Genomic DNA, 17,810 nt, shown 5'->3' with positions numbered 1-17,810 from the left:
CCTGCTTGGTTTCTTTGGTAAGACAGAGTGTGTTAGACTACCATCTGTGCCCACTGCAAACAGATGGGCAGCAAATGGTATGATTTGCATAGTCCTCTTAAAAGGCAGTAAATTGAATCAAATGCTGTGGTCTTATCATTTTTTTGTCTATATCTCTGCAGGTTGTTGCTCAGGATCTTGGTTATGTTCAAGTAACTTTCTGGCTTTGGAACACACAGCCCTCTCATTTGTGTCTGTTTAGTTTTCCATAACCTCCAGTGTGCATTAGGGCAAGACTATTATTCTGTCCCAGCTTATTCTCTCTGCAGCTTTTTACTGGATGGGTTTGTAAACAGATACATTCCTCCTATTCCCATATTTGTCATGCTTTTTACTGAACTGGTGTCTGCACTGGCTCTGAAACACTGGCACCTGTGAATAAAATTAATTATACTCTTCACTCACATCCATGGATTCCAGTTTTCATTCATTTTTGCATTTCTTGGTTTTATCTGTATGTGTCAGTGAACTTGCTGAGGTTTATGACTGCGTGGGAAAGAAGAGGAAGCCCACTGTAAATGCAACCTTTTAATTGTTTTTTTTTTTTTACTACTGCATGAAGTATAGCCTCAAAATACAGATTCTTCAATGTAGATGCCTGGCAATATGGAGCTTTTACAGACTAATAACTAAATTATTTCTCTTTGTAGGTGAATTTAGCACTACAGTAGTTTCTGTTAATCATCGTGTGTGTGCGTGTATGCATATGCAAAAAGACATTTAAAATTATTGCTATTCCACAAATGGAGTATGAAATTATTCCCCTACATGTGAACTAGATAATCTTGAAGGTCCCTTCCAACCCAAGCCATTCAATGATTTTGTGTTACTTGTGAAATGTTGCTAAAGTCAGTACTTCTGAGTAACTGCTTTTCACATGTACTACTTCAGGCCTAGGGTTGATAGTGTTCAGTCACATGTTGACTGTATTTGTGTTCTGTTTCTGGAACAGATAATTCTCAAAATGACAAAGACCTTGAAAGGCAGTCTTATGCAGAAGAGATGAAAATAAGTAGCCTTATGAGTTTTGCTTATTCTGATGGTGCCTGCATATATTTTGGGAAATAAAATGGCTTCTAGTGTATAGAGTTGCCATTAAATACAAGCTATCTATAAGCTTTAAGCTGGAAGAAATCAAAGAGTTGCCAAAAGCAAAATTTTTAGCCAGTAAGGATAATTATGAATATTTAAGTGTTCCTGAGATTAACTCTTACATAATTTGTATGCATGAACAGAGAAATCTATGTCAAGAAAAGTAAACAAGATGAAGGTCACTGTAGACCAAAATCTCATGTTTGTTGGTGCCAAAAAAGTTCACATTTATGAAAGATTCCACATGTAGCATCCTAAGATAGCAGCCAAGTGCAGCAATATTTCACTTTTTCATAGTGGAGAGAAAAAGAAAGAGCTATTTATTTAACCAGCTGGATGAACTCCAGACATAATGAAGCTCATTGTAAAACTGAATCCTTCTATGTTCAAAAAAACCCCCACAAAGATACTGTTTAATGAAGCAGTGCCCAGTGAATCCATAGCAAATAGAGGGCCATAAAGGTAGGAAGAGGTTGTGTGCCCTTTGTAAGGAATTCAGTGAGTTCAGCTACAAGCATTTGACAGAATGGAGCTTCTTAGGGAGTGCTTATTTTTTGAAGAGCAATGGAGAAGTCTTAAAAATGAAAACAAATATGATTTCCCAATTTGTTATTGTAATAAATAGATGGTATACACATGCATTTAAAACTATATTGAATATAAGAAATTAAAAAATGCAGTCTATGTTTTTACATTGTATTAAAGAAACCATTACCAAGATGATGTGTGTGGCTTTGGTTTTGACACTTGAAAGAAGTTGAATACACATTCTAGATTATGTATGAAAACAGACAAGAACTATTCAAAGCTAAGAAAATTGCTGGTGACATGAAAGTAAAGGAGCTCAGAGTTTTTGCTTTTATTTTTGAAGAAGATAGATAAGATACAGCTTTCAAAGCAGGAAATTTCTGCTAATATGAAGGTATTTAATTTAGCATAAAAAGATGTAATGAGTTGCAAAAGCTTGAAACGAAAGCTAAATGTATTGATTCCACATATAGCATGACATTCTTAATAGTGAGGATAACAAAACACTGGAGCAATACACTTCAGAAATCAAAATATAGACTATCTCATGTAGAGAGAGAAAAAATGAGTTTAAACCCCAGTTTTGTATTGAGGAGGTAGGCATTTATTTAGGACTTAGGACTGTGGCATTTATTTGTACTAGAATATGTACTGTCCTTAGTAGAAAATTAATGTGTATGAGACTTGGAGAAACTCCATGACGGAACTGTAAAAATATCTATTCCAGGAACTGAAAGTAGCTATGTTCAGAACTGCAAATCTAGGTGCTGAAGGTGCTGTTTCCATAATTGTTATCTTTTGACAAGATCTGCCCCATGACACAGATACAACTGACAAACCTGGTTGATTTAGGTGGTCAGTGGCGTGGTTGAATTCTTTGATCATTCTAGTACTTGGCTATTTAGATAAATCCATTGGTGCTTTTTAAACTGATAAATCACTCAATTCAGTGGAATAAGTCTTCTGCAAAAAAAAGCTGTCCTATATTCAAGTTACACTCCAAGTCAGTTCTGCAGTTGATTTATATAATGGAGTAACACCAGCCCACAAGCATCTGCTCTTAGGGTGCTGTATAGTCCTACTCAAACATGTACCAGTCAGTGCAGATCAGATGACAAGGACTCAGAGCAGCAATGCTACTTTTGCAGCACCCTACAATTCCCAAATGTTTAAAGGAGAGGCTGTAAATGGAGATTTCCCATTTCTGTAAGTATCATTTTAATAAAATAGTAGATGTGAGACCATGGTTTCTGCTCTAATGTTCATTTCTGTACACAGACGGTTCTTAGTCATGGAAGAAATTAGTTAAGCACCCCAAAAAAGTTAGAGCTGCTTATTTACATAGTTTGGTGTCATTTTCTTCTATGGAAGAGTTTTGGTTTTGAAAAAGGTGCCATATGTGATTTAGGAGTTTTTACTTGAGATATTTGCTATCTGCCGTGGAAGGAGGTTCTTTATGACACCATATCTTCACTTCCTTGCCCCTGCAAAGAGGAATGAATCACACTGCAGTCCTTGTTATTGCTGAAAGATTTAATCTCACACTACTAACGAGTCACTGTCTTAATGAAGGAAAACATGTCCTACCTCATCCCCTTCTGATCTTAAGTTAAATACCTGCTGCAAGTGACACTGGCCTCAACTTCCTGAGTCATTTCTGTAGTAATCTGCGCTTTTGGTTCTCAGTGAACACCAAGGACTTGCTAGTCTTTGGATTCTATTAGTGCTAACCTCTGAGATGAATGAGACACATCAGATCTGTGTGTATCACATAGTAAAAATGAGTAATGGAATAAAAAAAGCTGTGGGGTACTGTGGAAAGTGGTCACAGATCATGCTATGAAAAGATTTAGTCATTGTTACCTCTCATGAATGTAATCATTCACTGAAAACTTTAATTTCCAGGATGTGAGAGTGTAAATTCTTGGTTACTAATGTATTATGCTGTCATGGAAGTCTGCATCTTCGAAGATGAATCCAAATATTTAAAATTAGTCATCTTAGCAACTGATTTTTTCCCAAGTAATTATAAGCTTTGAAATATCAGGATGTTGAAACAGTCAAAAAGTGTTGCATACAAGTTAATGAAGAGCAGAAATCCTATTTCACTCTCACAGATCTTAAAACCAGGATTAAGTGTAGTTTTCAGAAAGAGCACTTTTCTTTTAGAATGTTATTACTGTCACACTTTCACTGCTTGATGTACATAATGCAAATTCTACTTGTTTTGCTCTACATCCCAACAGACTTCCAGACTTAGTTTTTATCTTTTTTCCCTTTTATGTATAAATTAGGATAATCTGGCATGGCTTTGAAGGCCCCTGGGATATCCAACATAGCAATAAGAGAGAACATAGTGACTAGCTTTTATTCTTGAAACCCCTGGTGACTACTTTGCAGTATTTAGATGTCCTGGTCCCCCCTTTTAATATCCTCAGAGATACGCCATTCTCCCTGATAGCAGAGTCATCATTTAACGAAAAGGCAAAAGTAAAAAGAATAAAGTCAGTCCAAAGCCTGAACTATAGGTACTTCTTCTGCTGGCTGTCCTGTTGTCATACACTGCTATGAAAAATTTGATGAGATAAGGTTGTACTTCTCCATGCTTGGCAGCAAAACACAGAATTTGCAGAAGATGGGCTCAAGTGCCAAGAACATGTGCCAAGTCATCATATCTCTTCAGCTCCTTCTGCTGGAAGGACCTCACTGCAGCTCCCAGAATGTTTGAAAACCACCAGCAGTCAGCAGTCAGTGCTAATGCTGCTATTTAAGCATCAGTTCTCACTTCAGGGCAGCTGGCCAGAATGAAGCAGACAGCACAATTTCTCTCTTATTTTAGTAATTTGTGAGTACTTTAGTAATTTGTTTTTCAGGGTGAACACTGATGCATATAAATGTGAAATTTTGGAGAGTGCTTTGTTTGTTTGGGATATGCTGAGTGAAATCATCTACTTTGCTAGGATGTTTCCTAGAAAACTGACTTAGCATTATACTGAACTGATGCTGAAGGGTGACAGATGCTTAATCAGGGCAATGCAGCTGTAATTTTCATTAAGGACAATCATTAAGTAGTACCATGTATTTGTACTGAGTATTAAATTCATTCTAAAAGGAAAGCACTTATCTCTTAAAAGTTCCAGTTAGCTTGAAATCCCAGGTGAGTTGGTGACTTGCTTGGCTGGTTTTGGTACTTTCTCTCGTGTTACGCGAAGTGGTTGTTAAATGTTAAAAAAGAGTGAAACAGAACAGTCATTCCGAATGGACCAGAAGATTAACATCAACACTTAGAAAGTGCCTTAGACTACAATACATCTTTATTGTCCATTTTGAATAGGTTGTTTAAAAGATGCAGGTTTTTATTATTTTATCAGTTATGATTGTATCCATGACTACAGCTTGGGACCAAGCAGCAAATGGAGTTATTTCTTTTTCTCTGCCTTGCTGTTCTGTAATGTAGTTATGGTGTTTTATACACAACTTTTCATCTATAAACACCAGTTTTATAAAACTATCTCCATCTTACAAATAGAGAAATGAAGGCTCGGGTAAGAAAAAATACTTCTTTCCCCCAAAGGTTATCCACTAGACCAGTTGACAAAATCAAGAGTAGAGTTCAGGTCTCAAGGTAAGTGGTATCCATTTTGCTGCTTGTTTAACAATTGGAAGAGCAGTTGTTTCATACTTGGAGCTTCTAAACCTCAAATTTGCTAATTAATGGATTATACTTTCTGGAGGCCAATATTAGAATGGTTCACTGTACATTTCTCCTGTGAAAAGGAAAGTAAAGATTCTGACATTTACCTGCAGCTAAAATGAGCAGACAGTTGGCTTTTTTTGGTCAGCGTTTTACAATATGCTAATATGATTGTATGTTACAAGTGGATCAAGCTCTACATTGTAAAATATTGTTTCTAATAATAATCCTGATATTCTTAATATGTGGTGTTTCATAAGTTTCACATAATATGGTTGCTAATAATATATTTCATATTTCTCCTCTTGCCTTACTTTTGATCTTCAGTAATTTTCTGGAACAACAGTTTCTTGCTAAAGTCTCTGACTCAGTTGGGAAAGGCCATCATCCTCTAAGTTAGGGAGATGACAATTTAGCATGCACAGAATAAGACCTGAAGAGAACAGATAAAAAGCTACATTCATTATATGTCTAGTGTTGATAAGTACAAAAATCTGGTACATTCATGTGTTATATAAACCAATAATGTATAAAAATAAATTTAAGTTGCATCCTGCTGAATTTATATGTTAATTCATGTACTTTATTTCACAGGAAAAAAAAATAGGCTAGAACAGATCACTCACAACTGCATGTTTCAGGCTGCTGATGTTGGTACTTCAATTAGAATAGTGGAATGTCAGCATGAATTCTTTTGTTTTACAGAAAGCAAGAAGAATTGAGGTTAATTAAAGGTTAATTAGAGTTTAATTGGTAGTTCTTTCTTTCCCTCTTTACTTCTGGTTATAACAGGAATGTTAGAATCCTTGACTTTGATGACAACAGATTGGGCAGGCCTGGTGTTGATTGCTACTGCCAACATGAAAGTGGTGCTGCAGTTCTGCAGCTCCAGTTCTTAATCAATGAGGTAAGGACATATTTACTCAGATTCTTCTGTATAAATTTAGTTGAATAAGTCAATTCATGTTATTGTAATTGAGTGATATAACATCTCCCATTGACAAATTGTGCCAACAAATAAGTGGTGTACATCCAGAGGACATTCATCATACAACCTTTTAGAAGAATATTTATGGGTCTGCACTCAGGGAAGAGTATTGCCTTCCTATACATCAGTTTAAAGTACTGAACAAAAGGCAGTCAATACATGAATGTGTGTAAAATGATGTAAAATCCATTAAGTTACTAAATATGCTGCACAGTGCTGGTTCAAATAGAAATTAATAAATGAGCTAAATCTTTCTATCAGAATATATTGATGGTTATTGGCTGAAAACTCAATAGTTGGGGATATGCCATTACATGAAGCAATGAAAAGCAATTGCAGGGATCATCAATCAAACCATCATGCTTAGTCTTTGTTTGTCAAAATTAAATTTAGAAAACATGAAGAAACAGTGCCAGATTATAGCTTGCTCTTTGCAGAAGGTTCTGAAGATGGGAATGGGCAAGAAGACTTTCTGGTGAATACAAATCAGAGGGATTTTTTTGAGGACCTTGGAAGTTGGCCAAATCTTAGTTCAGTTTTGATTAATTTTTTTCCCATGACATAAGGAAACACTTTTGACAGTTGCAAGTCCTCTTTGTAAATGGGGAGATCTTAGAACTTCTCAGGGGAAGAGTTTTAGTTTTATGGGTTTTTTAAACCTGAAAAATATTTAATTTTTTTCCTGCACCTATTTGGAGAAAGTAACTGAACCATGGACACTGAGGAGGAAGTCCGGTGAAACAGTCCAGTGAAATTCTTAAGAAGAATGCAGGGATGAGAAGAGGAAGGACAAAGTGTGAATCAATATTCTTGCTTTTCATTGGGTGACCAGCAAACCACCCAATACATCAGGTTAATTTTATTTCTGTGGTGGACAGTTTTTCCGACTCTTTGGGAGATGAGACTTAAAATATGGATTACACTATATTTGAGAAGTCTCACCTCCCTAAATTTTATTTGCATAGGTCAATTTTGAAAAGAATATTTGCTAGGATTAGAGAAGTTTATCAGTCAGTCATAGATTGTAGGAACTAATCTTTCCAGTTACATGCTTGCCCTTCCGCAATATAAAGCATCACCTTGTTTTTGGGCAATCTGTTCCCCTCTCTGATGGTAATAAACAAGGGTAGATCTGTGCCTGGCCTGATCTGAGGTCTAAGTATAGTAAACCACTGCAGGAGCAGTAGGGAGCTTCCTCTGCAGGTAGTTTTCACATGTCATCAGTATTCTCTGGTGAGGAGAAAGACAGTTAAAAGTTCACTCCAAGTTTCTCAGTCAGAGGCCTGGACTTTGAAAGATGACCATTTTTGGGACACCACAAGCAGAACCGGTCTTCAGAGTATTTCTGATCTGTGATAAAGACTCTCTCCTTCCGTCTACATCTATCTTAGTTCTTCCTACGTCCTGTCCTCTTGCTACCTGTCCCTGCTTTCTTATCTGCATCCTCTTTTCACAGTTCCAGTTTTGAATTTTCATTTTTTTTAGCTACCTTGATATGACTACTAAGCTATGCTTGGCACTGTCATGTATGTACCCGTGCATGCACTAGTCCCTTTTTTCTTCAGTTATGTCTTTCACACTCACCTTTTTAAGTAAGTGTTGTCGCTTTTCCATTTTGTTCATCTTTCTACTTATGTGGAAAGACTTGAGAATTGGCTTCTGTAACCTTGGTACAAAGCTTTAATTTGAATTTTAAATTGATTGAGTTTTAATTTAACTTTGGCTGATCTTGTACTAATTTAAAGTGTTTACATTTACCAGATCGATCCAATTGTGTATTATTTGTGGTAGAGTATTTTTGTTCTAGAAGAAAGGAATGATTTTTCATAAACTGTCAGTTTTACAGGTAGATCTTTAGCAGCGGGGGTCACGTAAGAATAATACAGAGCCTGCAGAAAAATAACGTGTTGCTGTATTTTGTGTCTGCTCTAGGGTGCTTTGGTCAGTGCGTGTGCAGATGATGCACTTCATTTGTGGAACCTCCGACAGAAACGACCAGCTATTCTACATTCTCTGAAATTTAACAGAGAAAGGTAAGAATATATGACACACAGTAGAGATCTCATTGCAAAAATAACACTTCCTGGATTTCTGATACTACATTTTGCCTCTCTACAAGTGGATATAGTTTTGCCTTGAATATTTTTCTTTCAGGTTTCTTTCTATGGAACAAAACCTTCACTTTCTGCAGCTTTCTCAGAGCTAGAAAACCTTGGTCTTCTTTTTGCCAAAATGTTCTTCATTTTACTTCCTTTTGCATGAACTCCTGTGAACAGTAATTCATTTTTTCTTCAGACTGGACACAAGCACTCACTTTTGGCTGAACTGTTGTTCAGTAATACACAGAGTACTTCAGCTGGCTGTATGAGGGTAATAATTATTTTCTTTACCTTGAAATAATTTTATTTTTGAGCAATACTGGAACTTTAGTGGAAATAGATTATGAATTTGGGAAACTCTGGTAAGTGTAAAATGAATCAGAGTGTTTTTCTTAATTTTACTTTATCAGTACCTAATTGTAGAAATCCCTACTAAAAAGAGATTAAATGAGTGGTTGTTGTCGGAGTCCAGGACATCCCTCTGGCTGCCCTGGCTGTTTCAAGACCCTGGCAGGGGGCTCGGAGACCCTGGCAAGAAGTCAGAAACACCTGTGGCTTCGATTTTAGCCTGTGGAAAACTGTCAGTTTTGTATGAGGAATTACAAGCCACAAGGGTTTTAGTAGTGTGAGATTTGAATTGACACAGGGTGGAAAAGTAGAATTTTGGGATTTTTAGAATGGGGCTCAAGGGGGTACAAGATGGAGGAATTTGAGCGTGTCCTGACCATCTTCTTGTTCTTCTTGTCCTCCACGTCTTGCTGTGATAGTGACACTTTTCTATTGGTTTAAGGTAGGAACACTCTATCCAACATAAATGTTAGATATTGGTAATAAACTGTAAACATAGTACACGTAGTTTTGAGTATATAAGGTGGGAGCCGCCCGAGGCTCAGGGGCAGAATGCTATGGTGGACTTGCTAGCAAGAGCTCGGCAGGTCAGAGAAAGAATGTTTAGATAAGAAGAAATAAACAACCTTGAAAAAGCAATTGGATGCATTCCAGACCTCTTCTTCGGTTGCATGGGCTACGGAACAAGGATTTTTACGATTTCGGGGTCATTCCAAGCAGGCAAACCCCAACAGTTGTAATTTTTGAACTCAAACAAGAGCTGAGCACTTCAATCTGTATTTAGTCACCCAAGTAAAACCTGATATGATGTTAGAGAACTTCAGTGCTGCACATCTGTTAATAGTGAGAAAAAGTTCCAAGTTTCTCTTAAGGAATTAGGGCAGTAGTCAGGAGACCAAGATTCAGTGCATAAATGTAGCAGTTGTTTTTAACTGGAAATTTAACTCATATTTTCATTCTCTTTGTGTGTGCATTCAGTGTTTATTAAGGTGCAGCAACTTTTTTTTGATATTTATATATCTGCTTGTGCAGTGGGAAAAGATCCCAGTACTTCACCAGAGCTGTGAATGAACAGACTCATCAAATCTTTAGCTGCAGCAAGTCTGAAAGTTATTATGGAAATACATTTTTATTTGTTGTTTATTATCCAGATACAAATCAGATTTGCACTAAAATGTCACTGAGGTTCATGATTTGTAGTGGGAAGGAAATATACAGCCTGATTCCAACGAGTTTATAACCTATAGCAAAAGTGTATCAAGTGGTTTGGGACTGCGTGAGAGAAGATGAAAATGAAAAATTAGGCGTGCATTTCTAGCTGTTTGTGGACAGTAAATTATCATTTTATATATGGTGAAATGTTTGAATCTTGGTATTCTCATCAGGTAGGTGCATTATTCCCAATTTGTCATTGATAAATCTAAATATCATAGAAGTTATTCCAGTACATCTTGGTCGAGCTCTCCCAGCCAGCAATCTGACACACAGCCTAACCAATCATTGCTTTTAAGAATGCAGCCTCTGTTCATCTCTGCCTTCTGTTCAGAGATATTAACCTGTTATCTTGGTCAATATTTTATCAGCATTTCTTGCTAAGAGAAACTCACACACATTTGCACTTTGCTAAGAGCAAAACATTTGTCATCACACTTACCTAGTTTTCTTTTTTGTCTGACACCCTAAAACATTGAGCAAAATATTTGCATGCAAGTTGCTTAGAATACTGGAACACTTGGCTTAAAACAAAGTTTTCTCTAATGACATTTTTGAATGAGGTGCAAGTAGGATCTGAAAATCTAAGTTATTTGTAACAAATTCATAGCTATATATACTACCTTTTTTCAAAATCTAGTAAGTTGTGAACAAAAAGAATACTGTTAGTTCTTTTATGTATATTTTGTGTAAATGGTTCAATTGCTGCCTTTTAAATATTTTTTATTAGCACATGAAAGTCTGTGAGGCAAATATCCTGCAATATGATATTGTCAAAGAAGTAAGTCCAGTCTTAAATTAAAAAAGAGTTTTCCATAAATATGAAGAAATAACATTGTAGGCAGTTCATTCCTTCTCAGGGTTCTCTAGCACTGCCCTAAGCTTCTGGTTGGTTTTTTAAAAATTATTATTCAAGCACTTGGCTTCAGAATGAAATCTCTTCCTTTTTATTATATTTTATTTTTACATCCATAAATTTTATTTTAAATCATCTAACTTTCAGTTTTTCTAAGCTTAATTACACATTTAATATGTAAAATTCAACAAAAGCCTCTGGGCAAGTAGCATAAAAGAAAGGTTAAAGCTCTAATTAACCCTCTCAGTTTGGAACATTTATATCCCTAATAGAGCTAGGTCTAAAAGAGAACTTCCATTTTTTTCTGAATATGTTTTTGGTGTTAGAGAACAGAAGCTCTAAATTATGGAATGCTCAGAGAAATAGTGAATGAAATAATGGTTTCCTTAGCTATATGAAATCAATGACAAAATGGATGTAAGGGGAACTTGAGAAGCTGATAAAGTGATAAGATCAGAATTTATTTTCTTCAAGAAATTCAAAGATCTGGCTTCCAAAAAGTAATGTTTTCCTAATTTAGGAACAGTTAAAAATACTTTATTTTCATCCTCCCCTCTCCTCTTGCAGAGGGGGGTTAAGAAAAAGCAAGATTCATATTGAATAGAGATTCTTTTGTCTTAAGTTTGTGAACCAGTGAACAAGCTGGTTTTTAAATGTTTCTTAAATGGAGAGAAATGCTTGTTGACAGAAAATAGGTTTAAAATGTTGATGCATGTCTTCAAAAAATAGTAAGGTATTGAAAGATGCCATATAGGGAAGTGTTAAAAAGTCAAAGGCTACTTCTTATAAGTTTATTTATAATATAACTTAATTTTAGATTTAGGTAGCTTTCATGGGGCTAAACACATAATTGTTCAGGTGCATTTTATATATGAAAATGGAACATGTGTATCCTTCAAATTTTTCCATTTGCATGTCTCTCTTCAGGATTTAAAAAAAAAATAATTTTATTTATCCAGTATTTTTGTCTCCTTGTTTGGTTTAGTTGGTTTTTCTAACAAATGGCAGATTTACTTCATGAAGTGATGTAGTATAATGCACTTAAAAATCTAGTATTTTATCTGCTTGTGATGATGAAGATGATTTTATTTTTCCAAATACTTGTTTTATTTGACTTTGATTAATTAACTTTCATGTAGAATCAATTTATTCTGAGTTTTTATGATATTTGGTGCATGAACCATAGAGCTGATAGTTTCTGTTAGACAGATGAATGTTACTTAAGTCTTTGGCTATTACTCACAATGCACCAGTCATCATGTAGTTGAATTGTTTAATCTGCAATTTGCTCCTGCTTCTTGACATTTAAGATTTCAAGATAATGGACTAAAATCTGCTCTTTAGCACTGTTTCTGTATAGGTTTCTGCAATTACTTGAGTCAAGTTTCCCCAAGTGCATACCTACATATATCCCCTCTCTCCCTCCCACAAAAGTAGAAATGTTTGTTCTTTTCCTTGGATGTTGGTAAAAACATAGTTGCAAAGATCAAAGAACACTTAAAAGCAGTAGTCTTTGACTTAATAGGTAAGATTCAGTATTAAGACACTGAAAGGTTTATGAATAATAATTCACTAGCAAAGTGCACTTTTATAGCTATTAAATCAGAGAGTGCAGCTTCTCCAGATTTAGTTTTTTCTTCTTCTGACTTACTATTAAACCAATGATGATGCAGTATTAGCAATAGCAATTCATAATTCACTGTTCCTTGACTAAGTGTCTCTTTGGAGCAAGTGTAGAAGAAACACTCGAGACTTAATAGCAAACAGATATTTTCTGTTTTACGGCATAATGCACTGGACTTCTTTGGACTTAAGCAGGTTATACATTTTTCAAAAAATATATATTTATTTTATATGAAGTAATCATCTTAGATTTCTATTGCTATAATTGGAATGTAATACAATGCATTAAGAACTTTCAAGAAAATACAAATGTAAGCAATGTGTCTCAGTGCTTGGCTCCATACCAAGAGCTGTAATGATAAGGCAGTTACTCAAAGACATGTTTGACAGTAGCATATGGTTGATAATACATGATTTATGGTTTCTTTTACAAATAGGGTAGACAGGTAGAACATTTTAAACTCTGTAAACATTCTATAAGAATTGCCTCAGTGTTTTTGAAGGTCAAAATTGTGGACACCTTCCATATGTTAGTACCTCTTTTTCCTTCCTTGATGTCATAGGAGATGCCAGATTGATCTTCAGTAGGCATTTTAGGCAAAATAAATAACTCAGTTACTGGAACTAGACACTGTCTCAATCTGCTGCAAAGAACATTAGGATGAAGCAAAACCACTGGAAACTATTATGATGAGTCTTCATTATTTTTAATATAATTAGAGTAGATTTCAGCAATTACAGCTTCACATATATATACAACAGCTTACAGAATCCAATTTAATATAAGTGCAGCTGGGTTAGGAAAACCAGCAAGGATTGCAGCGTGAAATCCGGGTCCTAAAAGCCAGCAGGAGCTCATTTCACTTATGAATACAGTTCATCTCCTGGCATTCCGAAGCTGAGCTGGTTCAGGTGTGTTGACTGTCACAGGGAACAGCCCTCCTCTCTTTCTTCTTTCAGCCATTGCTGACTGGTGTGTGACAAAGGAGCCCACAGTGCTGCAGCGGCTTAGCCAGTGACTTACAGCAGCACACGAGCACAGTGTGACACAGAGTGTTGGGTCTTTAAATCCATCTGCATGCACTCCTCACCAATGGCATGACGATGCCACAAGTGCCCTTCTGAGGGGAGTCACCAGGTGACACAATCTGTATAACTGGCTTTGAGACTCTTAGCACTTTATTCAGTGTTAAGTTATGCTGGCACAGAGCAAGAGGAGCCTTTTAAATGGGCGACTTTTAAAGCAGTTCTGTTAACTGTTACTCACTATTAATTAGAAATTTGACTCCTACAGTTGAGATATTGCAGTATTTGAACAAGATGATTGAGCATATTACTCCAAATGCTTGGAAACAAAACAAACCAAACCCAAAACCAAAAAAATGGGTGTTTTTAAATAAGGTAGCTTCTTGGGTCTATATTCTTTCCTGACAGTAGGAATCTTATTTGCCTTACTGTATCTTTGCAGGGTTTTGTGTCCTGTGTTAAGAGCTTTTTAAATACTTTCTCTCTCCTTTGCAGATAAACCTCATCAAAATGACAGCAAGAGGCTATTGAGTGAATACTGGTGACTGGCTGTGCTGTCACAGCAGTACCTGTGTCTGTTCATTTGTACTAGGGAACTTGTGGGTTAGTTAAAGTAGATTCTCTGTCTCACTGCCTGTTCAAGGAACTGGATTCCTGTGATAGCTTGCCTGCTCATAAATGAACCTCCTGGTTAATAGTGTATAGCTGCAAACTCTCTTTATGTACTTTGAAATTTGTCAGAGGCTGTTATCAAGCAAGGTTCTGTACAGTTGCACAGTCATGCTATACAACAAAACAGATTCTGATTACATGGTGTGGTCTAGCATTGAACTATTGCAAAGAACCATGGAACCCAAAATATAAAGCAATATTTCACCATAAAAACATGCCAGTTTCTGGAAAGGATGTAAATTTTCTCAGAGTGATGATGGAAAAAATGAGGAAACCAAAAGAAGCCATATGATTGACATTCACTTCCACATCTTGATGAAGATTTTACAAAACATTCTCCTGGGGGTTTTTGTTTGGGGTTTTGTTTTGGTTGTGGTTGGTTTTGTCAGTGGTTAAGTTGGTAGGTTGGTTGGTTGGTTGGTTGGTTGGTTGGTTGGTTTTATATGTGTAGTGTGGTCTTGCCTCAGCATTTTTCACTTTTGAAAGAATGGTGCTCAGGGGTTTCATAACCCAATGTTTTCATGCAATTCTTGAGCTTGACAAGATTCCTGAAATTCTTAAAAACCTTTGTTCTAGGGGACTGTACCTTAGTGCTGCAGGGCGGGAAAATTAACTTTGTCAAATGTCACTTCAAAAGGACAAAAGACTGGAAAGATTCTTCAGTGAGACTGACCCAAATCTTGTTAATATATTTGCCACATGCCTCTGCTTTCTGGGTTAAAAAAAAAAAAAAAGAGCATTATTTTTTCACATCTTATATCATGTTATAGAAAATTTCATAGTGCACTTGACCTGTAGGATCAATGAGAGCCATAAGCTCATCCTGGAAAGTGTCATGCAACCCAGCTGAAATGAAGACTATCTGGGTTATAAAAAGAAATTAAGCAAAAGCATTTTGGGGTTTTTCTGTCTTCAACACAGGTTAGCTAAACAATCAGCAAAAATGTAAAAATTAGATTTGCTGATTGATACCAAGAATCAACAGGTTTGATTTGATAGATTTTTGAGACTGTGCAATCTACTAAAATAGAATGAAGATTCAATGATCCTTATTCTTTGTGTTAGACATGTGAGCCTTCTAGTGGAATGGAGCTGAAGGGACCACCTCAGTCTGGTTCCCTCAGTTGCACACCAGAGAACTCATATACCTCCCTTTCTTAAATGAACAAGCTGACGATGTTTTGCATTAAGGTTTTGCCAGTCTCTTATGATCCCAGGAAGAAAGACTCAAGGCCCTAGAAGTTAGATTCAAAATGCTATTTATTAGAGCTAGCACTACAAAGAATGGCAAAAGAGCACAGGGAATCTTGCATCCCTGTAGATGCTGGGAGCCCTGAGCTGGGCATCGTCACACAGGCCTTCAGTCAGCAGGTAACCTGTCTATAGAAAGTGTCACTCTGTTACCTTGATTTTTAAAAGTGTTAAGTTTTCTTTCATAGTTCTTTAGAATGTTTTAAAATTCTCATAAAACTTCTCTAGCCTTCTGATAATGTTATGTATTTGAGAGTCAGAGTTCCCACACAATTTCATGTAAAAATAGAATAGTTTACATATTTCTCTGTGGGTAGAGAGAAATGATTGATTAATCTTTGGACCAGTGTGGTTGGAGAGGTGGTAATTCCATCCTGCAATCCATGGTCACCTTTGGAATTCTATAAATACCAAATATTTGAATAAAACTTACTCTTTTTCTCTTTTGGGAAAAAAAAAAACACAAAAAAACCCAAAAATAAACAAACAAACAAAAAAACCACTTTTATTTTAAAAATCAAGACAACATTTCCCCATTTTTGTCATCCAAGTTATTGTAGGATTTTCTTGTAAAGAGACAGCTGTGTGCATTATTCCTACTATCAAACAGAAAGGACATTAACATTAAAACTTCTTTCTGCACTGTTGGTGCAACCACCAAGTGGGAGCTGCCTGCAGGGCTCTCAGTGATACCAAGCTGGCTGTGTCTATCCAGCTTCCGAGGGGTACGTGCAGCTCCACACAGGCTGAGACCGTGCTGTTCATGCAGCCCCTGGTGCCTACTTGGTGTCACTCGTGTGTGGATCACCAACTTCTCCACATGCAACAGTCCCCCACCCAGGACCTTATACTGTTATATAACTACTCAAGCTGAAATCCACTGTTTGCTCTGCAGGAAAATTGTTCTGTGTTGGTTTGGTTTTTAGTTTATTTTTCACAAGGTTCTGTGTTTTCCTTTATAATTTTTTTGTCTTCATTACCTTTTCTTTTCTTTGGGCCTTTTTCCTCATATCAATTCTCTCTGAGCTGATGATTCATCAAGGAAACACATTCTAGATAGGGTCCCATCTGTGCTGTGGCCATTGACAATACCATTTTCATTTGTATTCTCTGCAGGAATATGTTTACTGATGCATGCAAAAATGGCATCTTCCTTTCATGTGGCTTCATCTTACCAGTGTTTGTGGTCTTGCTGTGATTGACTAATACACCCATTAAACTTCATCCCTGATTTATATCTAGGGATATTCTGGCAGGGAATGTGCTGCTTTTCAGTGCAAGCCTTTAATAGTGGAAGCAAAGCAAGACAAGGAAAATTGAAGTTATCTTTTTCCACCAGTTCTGTATCATGAGCTCTAACCCTAAAGTGGAAGTTCTTTGAAGTTTGAGGCTGTGCCCTTTGCATTTTAAATTTAATTCAATTTCTTGTACTTTACTCATGCAGATTGTCCTTTCTCTGTAATATTGAGTCCCTCAGAGGTTTCATTAGTATTAGTACCAAGATCACTTGTGAAATTACAACTGCTGTAAAACTAATTTTTGAGAATCTCTCAAATATCCAATTTTTAAAAATCCTTCTGCAGTAAAACCAAGTGTATATTAGACATTAAAAATATAATTTTATAGTGATTTTTTACAAGTGCTATATTGAGCATGTTGACATATGCTGTATTTCCTATAATTGGAATATTCTGGAATAGACTACCTTTGGTGAACCTACCTTCCATATTTTACTATAACTTTCAAAATTTTTCCTTTTGAAGGACAAACATTTTGAAGGACTCCAAACCTTGGTTAGTGTGTATTTTTAAGAATAGGTGAGCAAGTAGTAATAACATTACAGTCAGAACATCAGAGATAACATCATGGCTTAATTTTATCAGGTTTAGTTTTTTATGCTTACCATCTTGGGTGGGATTTGTAATGCAATCTGAGCGTTGGTGCCACTGCAGAAAAAGTGCTGCAAGAGCTTAAGATGGCTATTCTAAAACCAGTTTGGTTTCTTTATGCTTAAATTACACAAGGGTAAATGTTACTGTAAATGAAGATCACAGAAGTCCTGGTCATATTTTTCATTCTAGAATATTAGAAAGATCTCTGTTTCTATCCAGATCAAAACTTGAATTTAAGAATATATTTTCTTTCTAAATGGTGGCTTTTACAGTCTTTCCCCAAAGTAACTTTTAGTCCATCAGGATTCTGCCAATATTATTATCATCAGTTCCATTTCAATTTAAAAAGTCCTTAAATGCATTATGTCACAGTATCTGCTTTTATATGTGTTTGTTAAACAACTTCTCTGGGGGAAAAATGCCTAATATGCTACATCTGAAATACTCTTAGAGCTAGCATCTGTCTTTGAAGGGCAGAAAAGAAGGGAAA

General features: G+C 36.1%; 1 protein-coding gene across 8 annotated transcripts in view; it reads left to right on the top strand.

Annotated features, from left to right (window-relative positions):
- Positions 1 to 17,810, top strand: part of STXBP5L (syntaxin binding protein 5L) — a 185,527-nt gene that overhangs the window by 61,660 nt on the left and 106,057 nt on the right. For all 8 annotated transcript variants that reach the window (XM_068181930.1, XM_068181932.1, XM_068181929.1 and 5 more), the window contains exons 3-4: positions 6,179 to 6,260; positions 8,274 to 8,374. In XM_068181930.1, the coding sequence (XP_068038031.1) occupies positions 6,179 to 6,260; positions 8,274 to 8,374 (183 nt within the window). The remainder of the gene's footprint in view (positions 1 to 6,178; positions 6,261 to 8,273; positions 8,375 to 17,810) is intronic.

Source organism: Anomalospiza imberbis, chromosome 2 (genome assembly GCF_031753505.1).
Source record: "Anomalospiza imberbis isolate Cuckoo-Finch-1a 21T00152 chromosome 2, ASM3175350v1, whole genome shotgun sequence".
Lineage (NCBI taxonomy): Eukaryota > Metazoa > Chordata > Aves > Passeriformes > Viduidae > Anomalospiza > Anomalospiza imberbis.
Note: the sequence above shows the minus strand (reverse complement) of the source record. Positions and strands in the feature narration are given on the sequence as shown.